This window comes from Callithrix jacchus, chromosome 9 (assembly GCF_049354715.1).
Source record: "Callithrix jacchus isolate 240 chromosome 9, calJac240_pri, whole genome shotgun sequence".
Taxonomy (NCBI): Eukaryota; Metazoa; Chordata; class Mammalia; order Primates; family Cebidae; genus Callithrix; species Callithrix jacchus.
The window spans coordinates 69,346,194-69,359,278 of record NC_133510.1 but is presented as its reverse complement, the minus strand read 5'-3'; the positions used below and the strand labels follow the sequence as shown (position 1 = coordinate 69,359,278).

The 13,085-nt window shown below is 43.3% G+C and overlaps 1 protein-coding gene across 12 annotated transcripts in view; it reads right to left on the bottom strand.

The window, feature by feature from the left end:
- The window catches only part of LIMA1 (LIM domain and actin binding 1), a 113,202-nt gene that overhangs the window by 50,092 nt on the left and 50,025 nt on the right, over nucleotides 1–13,085 (bottom strand). For 8 of the 12 annotated variants that reach the window (XM_078336668.1, XM_078336670.1, XM_078336667.1 and 5 more), the window contains one exon: nucleotides 3,572–3,617. The exons of 2 other annotated variants lie outside the window; for them this stretch is intronic. In XM_078336668.1, the coding sequence (XP_078192794.1) occupies nucleotides 3,572–3,617 (46 nt within the window). Of the gene's footprint in view, nucleotides 1–3,571; nucleotides 3,618–9,892; nucleotides 10,001–13,085 lie in introns of all 12 variants that reach the window. 2 more of the 12 variants (XM_078336672.1, XM_078336673.1) reach the window with 1 other exon arrangement.

Sequence of the window (13,085 nt, the reverse complement as noted above, 5' to 3'; positions counted from 1 at the left end):
CTCCCCCAGCCCACTCTGAGTATTTCTTTGATATGGTACTCATCACACCTGGATTGTAATTATATTTTCCAAATTCTAAATAGTCCCTTGGAGGCAGAGAACACATCTTATTCTTCTTGTGTCTTCAGCAGCTGGAAAGTAAGAGATGCTCCATAGATGACTGTCTATACTTGTGGGGTTAACTTCTCTCATCCCATTGTTTTGAACTTAGTCCATTTCAGGCCTTTATCCTACCACTCCCAAACAATACAAGGTGACCAATGACCTTCATGTTGCCAAATCGGATGGTCAGTTATCAGCTTATCTGTGTGTTTGACTTTGACAATTCCCCTTCTAGAAACTCTTTCTTCATTTGGCTTCTGGCACTGGTTTCCTCTGCTGGTTACTCATTATATCTCCAACCTTTAAACACCAGGGTGCCCCTGAGCTAAATCATGAGACCACTTCTCTGTCTATACTCACTTCTAGCTTATCTCATGCAACTCATAGCTTTAAGTACCACTGATACTTTGACACACATCCATCTTATCTGCAGCAGGGATCTCTTCCAATTCCAGATTTTTATATAGTATCCAAGTTCCTACTGGTATTTCCATTTGGATGTCTTAATAAAACACGTCACAGTTAACATGTGCAAAACTGATCTTCTACTATTTCTCCCTATCCAAATCTGCTTTTACTGTAGTCTTTCCCATCTTAATCAATGGTTTTTGTTTTGTTTTGTGAAACGGTAGGCTGGGCGTGGTGGCTCACGCCTGTAATCCAAGCACTTTGGAGGCTAAGGCAGGTGTATCACCTGAGGTTGGGAGTTCAAGACCAGCCTGACTAACATGGTGAAACCCCGTCTTTATAAAAAAAAGAAAAGAAAAGAGACAGAGTCTCACTCTGTCACCAGGCTGGAGTGCAGTGGTGCAATCTCGGCTCACTGTAACCTCTGCCTCCCGGGTTCAAGCGATTCTTCTGCCTCAGCCTTTCGAGTAGCTGGTGTGGTCACAGGTGTGCACCACCACACCCAGCTAATTTTTGTAGTTTTAGTAGAGATGGGGTTTCACCATACTGGCCAGGATGGTCTTGATCTCTTGACCTTGTGACCCACCTGCCTCGGCCTTCCAAAGTGCTGAGATTACAGGGGTGAGCCACTGCACCTGGCCTCAATTAATGGTATTTTAATTTAATTGTGTTTGGACCAAAAATATTGCTGCTTTTTAAAATATATATAGAGAGATGGGGTCTGCTATATTGTCCAGGCTGATCTTGAACTCCTGACCTCAAGTGATTCTTCTGCCTTGACCTCCCAAAGTTCTGGGATTACAGGCACAAGCCATTGGCATGGCAACTGCCACCATTATTGATTCTTCTTTCTCTCTACTTTCAACATACATCTTGACCACATCTCAATACCTATACTGCTATTACTCTAGTCCAAATCATATTATACCTGGCCTAAATCATTATAATTGCCTCTTAATTATGCTTCTGCCATTATTCCCCTGTATTCTCTTCCTTCTATTTTTTTTACATTTAAAAAAATAGGGTCCCGCTAGGTTGCCCAGGTCAGTCTTGAACTCATGGTCTCAAGCGGTGCTCCCACCTTGGCCTCGTAAAGTGCTGTGATTACAGCCTTCTATTCCTTTTTTAAAAAAAATTTAAGTCAGGCTGGGTGCAGTGGCTCATGCCTGTTATCCCAGCACTTTGGGAGGCCAAGGTGGGCAAATCATGAGGTCAAGGGATCGAGACCATCCTGGCCAACATGGTGAAACCCCGTCTCTACTAAAAATACAAAAATTAGCTAGGTGCAGTGGTACGCGCCTCTGGTCCCAGCTACTCAGGAGGCTGAGGCAGAAGAATAGCTTGAACCCAGGAGGTGGAGGTTGCAGTGAGCCGAGATTGTGCCATTGCACTTCAGCCTGGCAACAGAGCAAGACTCCGTCTCAAAAAAATAAAAATTTAAGTCAGATCACATCACTCCTTTGCATATAAACCCTCTCCAAAGGCCTCCTTGCATTCTGAGTTAAAGCCCAGGTCTTTACAATGACACCAAGTGACCGCTCTTGTATTCCTCAAATACACCAAGACTGCTCTTGCCTGATGACATTCGCACATGTAGTTCCTCTGCCTAACCCTTTCTTCTCCCTGGCTCAAGTCCTCAAATCTCTGCTCAAACATCTCATCACAGGCCTTCCTTGACCACCCTAGGCTCTGTCCTCCTTACCTGCCTCATGCTGTTCCACAGCACTAATCACTAGTGACACAATTTCTTTAAAAAAAATTTTTTTTTTGAGATGGAGTCTCACTTTGTTGCCCAGACTGGAGTGCAGTGGTACAATCTCGGCCCACTGCAACTTGCCTCCTGGGTTTCAAGTGATTCTCCTGCCTCAGCCTCCAGAGAAGCTGGGGTTACCGGCATGCACCACCATGCTCAGCTAATTTTTGTAGAAACAGGGTTTCACCATGTTGGCCAAGCTGGTCTCCAACTCCTGACCTCAGGTGATCCACCCGCTTCGGCCTCCCCAAATGCTGGGCTTACAGGTATGAGCCACCGCGCCCGGCCATACTAACGCAATTTCTTTGTTGTCTGTTTTTTGCAGTAGAATGTAAATTCCATGAAGACTGAGAGGTAATCTGTATTCTTAGAGCCTAAAACAGTGCTTGGCATGTAGTAGGTGCTCAGTGAAAACTTGTTAAATGGATGAGAGTGAAAGGAAAGAAGGAAGGAAGGAGCAAGTGGGGGAAAAAACAGGCAGAATCAAGAGGAAAGGAAGAAAAGGAACCAGCAGTTGAGTAAAGTAATGGTTGTTTTTTCTTACAATGCATGAGAGGAGATTCATTTTTTAATTACAGAAAAATTAAGCCAATGACCTGGTCAGTATGAACAAATTTACAGGGACAAGTTATGTACTAATGTAAATAGGTTAGGTACTGAAAACTGCCAGGAGGATGTTTTTGTAATGCCATCCAAATTAAGGAATTATCGCCCAATATATGAGTTTCTTTCCTCACAAGATTAAATCAAGTAAAATTTCAAAAGACATATATTCTTTAGCCCAGCTGAAAGTTAGCAAGCATGGAGAATAGAGAATGGATAAAAGCAGAGACTTTATTCTGGAGGTTTTTGTCTTTGACAGATCTGCAGCTAGGAAACTTGCTAACTAGCTTGAGCCAACAAGTTTGCTTTAAACAAAAAACCTAGACGATGACAACAGCTGCACAGCTACTACCATTTAAATGCACAGATGTAGAAGTTCTGATTGTGTGATTTGGAGGAAGACTGCCTAGGAAACCCTGTGTTCTCATTTGAGTAGAAGCCATTTTACTAACCTCAAGCAAAGCACTTGGCCTCTTGTCCAACATAGGAAAGAAAAAGTTGTTTCAAAAGGAGAACTACAGTGAAAAAATGAGATTCCCTGCACTAAGCCAAGTTGTCCTGAGCAAATGGCTCACAGATCACACCAGCTGGCACAAATGTCCACTCAGCTGACACAGAACCCAAGCCCCACAGAGGCTGCAGGTGGCTTGGCCACACTGCTCTGCTCAAGAAGTGCCACGTGCCCTGGAATTTCTGAATACTTACACTTCTCTTCTTCTCCATGTTTGTTTCTTCAGCTGCTTTCTGGTACCTTCAGAGAAGGGGGGAGGGAAGAATGTCTTAAATTAAACTTATATTTTTACTCCTTCAATTTTTTTTTGAGACAAGAGTCTTGCTCTGTCACCAGACTGGAGTGCAGTGGCGCAATCCCAGTTCACTGCAACCTCTGCCTCCTGGGTTCAAGCAATTCTTCTGCCTTGGCCTCCCCAATAGCTGGGACTACAGGCAAGTGCCACCATGCTCAACTAATTTTTTGTATTTTTAGTAGAGACAGGGTTTCACCATGTTGGCCAGGATGGTCTTGATCGCTTGATCTTGTGATCCGTCCACCTTGGCCTCCCTGTCACCCAGGCTGCAGTGCGGTGGTGTGATCTCGGCTCACTACAACTTCTACCTCCTGAGTTCAAGTGAATCTCCTGCCTCAGCCTCCATGGTAGCTGGGATTACAGGCACCCACCACTATGCCCGGCTAATTTTTGTGTTTTTAGTAGAGATGGGGTTTTACCATGTTGGCCAGGCGGGTCATTACAGGTGTGAGCCCACCTCTTTTTTCTTTTGAGATAGGGTCTCACTCTGTTGCTCAGACTAGAATACAGTGGTACAACCATGGTTCATCATGGTTCCTACAGCTTTGACCTCCCGGGTTCAAACGAACCTCCTGTCTCAGCCTTCTGAGTTGCTGGGACTATAAGTCCACATCGCCACCACACCTGGCTTATTTTTTTTATTTTTATAGAGATGGTGTCTTTTTTTTTTTTTTTTTTTTTGAGATGGCGTTTCGCTCTTGTTACCCAGGCTGGAGTGCAATGGCGCGATCTCAGCTCACTGCAACCTCCACCTCCTGGGTTCAGGCAATTCTCCTGCCTCAGCCTCCTTAGTAGCTGGGATTACAGGCATGCGCCACCATGCCCAGCTAATTTTTTTTTTTTTGTATTTTTAGTAGAGACAGGGTTTCACCATGTTGACCAAGATGGTCTCGATCTTTTGACCTTGTGATCCACCCGCCTCGGCCTCCCAAAGTGCTGGGATTACAGGCGTGAGCCACCACGCCTGGCCAAGATGGTGTCTTGCCATGTCGCTTAGGTTAGGTTTCAAACTCCTGAGCTCAACTGATCTTCATGCCTCAGCCTCCTAAAGTGTTGAGATTACAGGTGTGAGCCATCATCCCTGGCCACTTTCTTTTTCGTTTTTTTTTTTTTTTTTTTTGAGATGGGGTTTCTGTCACCCAGGCTGAAGTTCAGTAGTGTGATCTTGGCAGCACTGCAACCTCTACCTCCAGAGTTCAGATGATTCCACCTCAGCCTCCTGAGTAGCTAGGACCACACGTGTGCATCACCATGCCTAATTTTTTGCATTTTTCATAGAGATAGGGTTTCACCATGTTGCCCTGGCCAGTCTCAAACTCCTGAGCTTAAGTGATCTGGGTCACTTCACACCGCCCGGAACTGTTTTTTTTTTCCCAAAGATTGAAAGTGGCTGGGGGCTGGGCCTGGTGGCTCACACCTGTAATCCCATCACTTTGGGAGGACGAGGCGAGCAGACCACCTGAGGTCAGGAGTTCAAGACCAGCCTGGCCAGCACGGTGAAACCCCATCTCTACTAAAAATACAAAAATCAGTCAGGCATGGTGGTGTATACCTATAATCCCAGCTACTAGGGGGGCTGAGGCATGAGAATCACTTGAACCTGGAAGGCAGAGGTTGCAGTGAACTGAGATCACGCCACTGCACTCTAGCCCAGGTAACAGCAAGACTCAAGAAAAGAAAAAGAAACCAGTTCTGCATACCTATTTCTGCCAGCAGTTGCCTTTAATCCACTCTATCAGAAGGAGCTGTAAATCAGAGCAGACCTCACTTCCTGCAGCTATTCCAGTCATCAGCTCTGATATAACAGCAAGATCCCCATGGTTAAGGTCAAATGCTCAAACAACTAGATAGAGCAGAAAGTCTGGGCTTTAAGCCCCAGTTTTGCTGCTTATTAACTGTGATCTCTGGCAAGTGACTTAACCTCTCTAAGCCTCAGTTTTCTTATGTAGAAAGTGGTTACAGTCTACTTTCAGGATTGCTGGGAAGATTAAATGTAATCACATTTGTAAAAACACTTTGAAATTAGTTGTCTATATGGCAATGCCGTAATTCCAACATCTACATTTTCCTTTCTGCATTTATGCCTCTGAAATCTTACAACTGTTCTCAGCCAAATAGTTGAGAGGTAGCCACACTCCCTGTACATGTTGAATTTAGTATAAGTTATTGATATTGTCATTTTAACTCAATTAAATGTATTTGATGGTACTACTTGGTTTTGTTTTATTTTGTTTGAGACTGAGTTTCACTCTTGTTGCCCAGGCTGGAGTACAATGGCATGATCTCGGCTCACTGCAATCTCAGCCTCCCAGGTTCAAGCATTCTCCTACCTCAGCCTCCCAAGTAGCTGGGATTACAGGCATGTGCCACCATACCTGGCGAATTTTTGTATTTTTACTAAAGACAGAGTTTCAGTGTGTTGGTCAGGCTGGTTTCAAACTCCTGACCTCATGTGATCTGTCCACCTAGCCTCCCAAAGTGCTGGGATTACAGGCTTGAGCCACTGCACCTGGCTATTACTATATGTTTTAAATGCCACTTTAAAAATGTCTTTTAAAAGATTACACTATATTTGGCATTTAAGGAAAAATTATTTTACATATGCACAAGAGTGATATATGAGAAAAGTCTGTGATAAGCACAGGTCAGTTTAATCAGCATTTTTTCTTAGCGATGCAAAAACAGTGGCACAGCCTATAGTTGATGACATCTTAGATTTCATAAATAATATATAATTTTAAAATTATTTATTACTTTTATCATTTTATCATTTTTATTACTTGGATCAGAAGATCTCTGAGAAAAAAATTAAAGTCCTTTTCAAGGATGATCAGGTTTTCTCCATTTGATGACTAAGTGGTTTGAAGATCTATGCAGGTCTAAGCTGCACAAAATCTCCAGACCACCCAGAACAACTGTTTTTTGAGACAGTCTTGCTTTGTTGCCCAGGCTGGAGTGCAGTGGAGTGATCTCAGCTCACTGCAACCTCCACTTCCTGGGTTCAAATGATTCTTATCCCTCGGCCTCTGGAGTAGCTGGAGTTACAGGCATGCCCTACCATGCCTGGCTAATTTTTGTATTTTTAGTAGAGACAGGGTTTCACCATGTTGACCAGGCTAGTCTCAAACTCCTGGCCTAAAGAGATATACCTGCCTTGGCCTCTTAAAGTGCTGGGATTACAGGCATGAGCCACCACACCTGGCCCCAGAACAACCTTAACCTAGCTTCCTCCAGACCTCTGAGTCATTCATTGGAGTCAGCACCATTAAGTGGAGAATCACCATGATGTGCCTCTCCTTGGGCCGGCATTAGCAGAACCCAGTTAGCCCCACCCCTAGAAAAGGGCACTGTTCAAAGAGCACTACCCTCTGCCTAAAGGTAGAATTTTCAGAATTCACAAGGCCTTTGGAGTAGGAGGTAAGAGAAGAAGAAACAAAGCAGCCTCAGGCCTGGTGCACTGGCTCACACCTGTAATCCCAGCACTTTGGGAGGCAGAGGTGGGCTGATCATTTGAACCCAGGAGTTTGAGACCAGACTGGGCAACATGGTAAAATCCTGTCTCTACAAAAAGTACAAAAATTAGCCAGGTGTGGTGCATGCCTGTAGTCCCAGCTACAGGGAAGGCTGAGATAGGAGGATTCCTTGAGCCTGGGAGGTTGAGGCTGCAGTGAGCTATGATCATGTTGCTGTACTCTGGCCTGAGCTACAGAGTGAGACCCTGTCTTAAAAAAAAAAAAAAAAAAAAAAAGGGCAGCCTTGACCTCCAGGACTCAAGCAATCCTCCCACCTCAGCTGGGACTAAAGACATCTACCACCACACCTGGCTAATTTAAAAAAATTGTTTTTAGTAGATATAGGGTCTTGTTATGTTGCCCAAGCTGGCCTCAAACTCCTGAGCTCAAGTGATCCTCCTGTCTCAGCCTCTCAAAGTGTTGAGATTACAGGCATAAGCCACCATGCCCAGCTAAGAGAGTATTACATAAAGTGTCCTCCAATCCTATCTTTTTTTTTTTTTGAGAAGGATTCTTGCTCTGTCCCTCAGGCTAGAGTACAGGGGCATAATATCAGCTCACTGCAACCTCTGCCTCCTGGGTTGGAGTGATTCTCCTGCCTCAGCCACCTGAGTAGCTGGGATTACAGGTGTGCACCACAATACCTGGTTATTTTTGTTTTTATTTTAGTAGAGATGGGTTTCATCATGTTTGCCAGACTGGTTTCAAACTCCTGACCTCAAGTGATCCACCAGGCTTGGCCTCCCAAAGTGCTGGGATTACAAGCGTGAGCCACCATGCCTAGCCCCCAACCTTATCACTGTCTAATTTTAACAATCAGATATTAACAAGTATCTCATTCACCATGTAGATATTGCTCTGCAATTGAGCAGAACTCTCTAATTGGGTAGGGGAAAAGAACTACCAAAAATTTCTGGCATTTAATTGACCATAAATAGGAAGAAAGTGGGATTAGAACTGCTATAACTCAATTGACAAGTTAAAAATATATTTGCAACTTATATTACAGACAAAAAATTAATTTCCCTAGAATATAAAGAACTACTAATCAACAGTAAAACGACAACTAAATAAATAAAAAGGCAGATATAAACATAAAGTTCATGGCTGGGTGTGGTGGCTCATGCCTGTAATACCAGCACTTTGGAAGGCCGAGGCAGCGGGATCTCCTGAGGTCAGGAGTTCAAGATCAACCTGGTCAACATGGCAAAACCCTTTCTATAGAAATACAAAGATTAGCCAAGCACGGTGGCTCACACTTATAGTCCCAGCTACTTGGGAGGCTGAAGGAGAGAATCTCTTGAATACAGGAAGCAGAGGTTGCAGTGAGCTGAGATCACACCACTGAACTCCAGCTTGGGCAAGAGAGTGAGACTCAGTCTCAAAAAAAAAAAAAAAAATAGTGGTTAAAATGGTAAATTTTATGTTATATACTGTGTATTTTACCACAGTTAAAACAAAACAGTATGATACTGGCATAAAGACAGACATATAGACCAATGGAACAGAATACACATTCCAGAAATAAACCCTTAAATGGATGGTCAAATAATTTTTTGACAAGAGTGCCGAGACCATCTAGTGGGGAAAGGACAATCTCTTTTCAACAAATGGTGCTGAAAAAACTGGATAGCCACATGCAAAAAAATGAAATTGTCCTGCTACCTTATACAATAAACAAAAATTAAGTCAAATGGATCAAAGACCTAACTGTAAGAGCTAAAACTATAAAACTCTTGATTGAGACATAGGGGAAAAGTCTCACGACACTGGATTTGGCAATGATTTTTGAAATTTATTTTTTGTCATTTTTCTTTATTTTTTATTCTTGTTTTTCTTATTTTTTATTTTATTTTAATTTTTTATTATCTTTTAATCATCTCATCAATACAAAATTTGGTAATGACTTATTGGGATACGACACCAAAAGAACAGGCACAAAAGAAAAAATAAACTGGACTTCAACAAAATTAAAAAATTTTGTGAGAACAGGTGCAATGGCTCACGCCTGTAATCCCAGCACTTTGGGAAGCTGAGCTGGGTGGATCACATGAGGTCAGCAGTTCGAGACCAGCCTGGTCAACATGGCGAAACCCCATCTCTACTAAAAATACAAAAATTAGCCAGGCATGGCCGTGTGCACCTGTAATCCCAGCTACTTGGGAGGCTGAGGCAGGAGAACGATTTGAACCTGGGAGGCAGAGGTTGCAGTGAGCTGAGATTGCACCACTGTATTCCAACTTTGGCAACAAGAGTGAGACTCCATCTCAAGAACAAAACAAAATAAACTTTTGTGCATCAAAGAATACTATCAACAGGCCAGGCACAGTGGCTCATGACTGTAATCCTAGCACTTTGAGAGGCCACGGCAGGTGGATCACTTGAGGTCAGGAGATCAAGACCAGCCTGGCCAACACGGTAAAACCCCATTTCTACTAAAAAGACAAAAATCAGCTGGGTGTGGTGGCGTGCCTGTAATTTCAGGTACTGAGGAGGCTGAGGTAGAAGAATTGCTTAAACCTGGGAGGCAGAAGTTGCAGTGAGCAGAGACTGCACCACCGCACTCCAACCTGGGCAACAGAGTGAGACTCTGTCTCATGAAAAGGAACACTATCAACAAAGTGAAAAGGTCGCATGGAGTGGGAGAAAATATTTGGAACTCATATTTGAGTTTTAAAGTAACAAAAGTGAGATAATGTGATACATACTATTCTGCTTCTCCCTTTCTCCACTTCAGAGAGAAATTCAGAGCAGCTGACATTTTCATTCAAGAAATACTTATTGGTGTCTACCAATACTTATTGGTATTCCAAGCACTAGAGAAAAAGTAGTGAAAGATATTACCAAAACAGACATAATACCTGCTCTCAGATGCTTACAGTTTAGACACTAAAAACAGAAGCACACAAATATACATACACATACACACAGGTACACAGTGGTAAGTCCTTTGGAAAAAAAAAACCCAGGGTATTTATTAAATAACAAAGGAACAAAATTGAGAAAGGAAGAGGAAATCAAGGAAAGAATCACTTATATTAATTAGCCTGATTTGATAATTCCACAATGTATTCATGTATTAAAACATCACATTGGCCAGGTGTGGTTGTTCATGCTTGTAATCCCAGCACTTTGGGAGGCTGAGGCGAGTGGGTCACTTGAAGCCAGGAGTTCAAGACTAGTCTGAGCAGCATGGAGAAACCCTGCATCTATTAAAAACACAAAAATTGGCCAGGCATGGTGGCTCACAACTGTAATCTCAGCACTTTGGGAGGCTGAGGTGAGCAGATCACCTGAGGTCAGGGGTTTGAGACCAGCCTGGCCAACACGGTGAAACGCTGTCTCTACTAAAAATACAAAAATTAGCCAGGCATGGTGATGGGCGCCTGTAATCCCAGCCACTCAGGAGGCTGAGGCAAGAGAATCAGTTGAACCCAGGAGGTGGAGGTTGCAGTGAGCTGGGATCACAACACTGCACTCCAGACTGGGTGACAGAGTGACACTCTGTCTCAAAAAAAAAAAAAAAAAAAAATTAGCCAGGCATGTTGGTGCACACCTGTAGTCTCAGCTACTTGGGAGGCTAGAGTGGACTATTGCTTGAACCTGGGAAGTAGAAGTTACAGTGAGCCAAGATAGCGCCACTGCACTCCAGCCTGTATGATAGAGTGAGACTCTGTCTCAAAAAAACAAACAAAAATCACACTGAACCCCCTAAATATGTAAAATTATTAGTCAGTTAAAAACAAATGGATGGATATGATGGCTCAAGCTTGTCATCCCAGCACTTTGGGAGGCCAAGGCAGGCAGATTGCTTGAGCCCAGGAGTTTGAGACCAGCCTGAGTAATATGGTGAGACCCCATCTCTACAAAAAAAAAAAAAAAAAATACAAAACAAATTAGCAGGGCCTGGTGGCATGCACCTATAGTCCCAGCTACACATGAGACTGAGGTGGGAGGATCACCTGAGCCCAGGAATTTGAGGCTGCAGTGAGCCATGATGGCACCACTGCACTCCAGCCTGGACAACAGAGTGAGACTCTATCTCAAAATAAAATAAAATAAAATTTTTTAAAAAGGAGAGCCTCGCTGAAAAAATGACCTGTAGGCTGAGACGTTGAGTTTGACCAGATGAAGTTAGCCAGACAAAAAGAAGGGAGGAAAGCATTCCAGGAACAGAAAAACACCATGTGCAAAGGCTTTAAGGCAAGAAAGTATCTCCTGTGTACAGAATATACAAAGAACTCCAGTGTTGCAGAAGCTTGAGAGGGGAAAGGGCAGGATATGAGGTTGGGAGGTAGGAGTAGGTAATGTCAGGATGCTCATTGATTCATGTCTTTAAAAGAGTGCTCTGGAGTGTGGAGCATGGACTGGAGGGGGCTGAGAATGGATGTGGCATTAATGACAGATAATGCTGGCTGGGCTGCAGAGAGAGAATGGCGCTGGAGAGAAAGAAAAGTGAATAGATTTGAGATATATTTCAAGGAAGAATCAGTAGATTGGTAATGAGATAGGGAAGAGAGAATGATTCCTAGGTTTCTGGCAGCTGAGTCAATGGAAGCAATGCTTCCTGGGATGGGGAATTGTGAAGGAGGAACAAATTTGGAAATGGGGAAGATCAAGAGTTCAATGTTAGCCATGTTAACTAAAACATCCATTTGGTAGTAGCAGTGATTAGATGCATGTGTCCAGAGCTCAGAAGAAAGCTCTGGACTAGTTGTACACATTTAGGACTTATCTGCCCATGGACGGTATTAAAGCCACAGGAGTAGATGATATCTGCAAACAGTGTGTAGTGTGAGATGATGCCCAGAACTCAGTCCCAGAGACTCCTAACATTTCATCAGTCAGAACCAATAATAAGAGAGACTGACAAGGAAGAGACAGAGAGGGAGGAGGAAAATGAGGAGACTGCCAGACAAGCCAAGAGAAGCAAAAAATGTGGCAAGGAAAAAGCGGTGAGGGTTCATCTAAGATAAAGGCCAAGAAACATCCTCTTGATTTGGCAACATAGAAGTGTTCAGTAATCTTGGCAATCCTGTTTCATAATTAATTCACCCCTATTCCTTTAATGGGCATTTGGATTGGTTCCAGTTTTTCTCTTCTGAGACAGAGTCTAACTCTGTTGCCCAGGTTGGAGTGCAGTGGCATGATCTCGGCTCACTGCAACCTCCACCTCCTAGGTTCAAGTGATTCTCCCGCCTCAGCCTCCTGAGTAGCTGAGATTACAGGCGCACGCTACCACAGCCAGCTAATTTTCATGTTTTTACGTAAAGGCAGCGTTTCGCTGTGTTGGCCAGGCTGGTCTCGAACTCCTGACCTCATGATCCACCCACCTCGACCTCCCAAAGTCGGGATTACTGGTGTGAGCCACCGCGCCCAGCTCCAGTTTTTCACCATTGCAAATAATGCTTTGGTGAATGTCCTTGTACATATGTTTTTCCCACTTGTGCTAATATATCTGTGTAAGAAATTCCCTAAAAGTGAGAATTCAGGGACACAGTGGATTGTAGCTATTATAAAAAGGAACTTAGAACTGGTCATGAACTTGCATTTCCACACCCCTTGGATAATCATCTACAGTATATTACAGCAGTAATATAATATATAAAAACTAGAATCAATTGGCAGACAGGTTTATACTGTGGTTAGTTGAGTAAATAAGCTCAGAGGTTCCCTTCCCTTTAGTGTCTAACAGAAACATAGATTAAAAAAAAAAAAAACCATCAAGACAGTTCTCATCTTTGGCCCTGTCCTTTTAGCATGGAGGCATCTGTAAGAACAGATGTATACACCAAAGACTGTCTTCAATCCTGTTCTCAAATCCTTACTCAAATATCCCCACCTTTTATTTGTAATGAAGTTTCTTCTAAATAGCAGATAACAGAGAGAAAGCCTCTATAC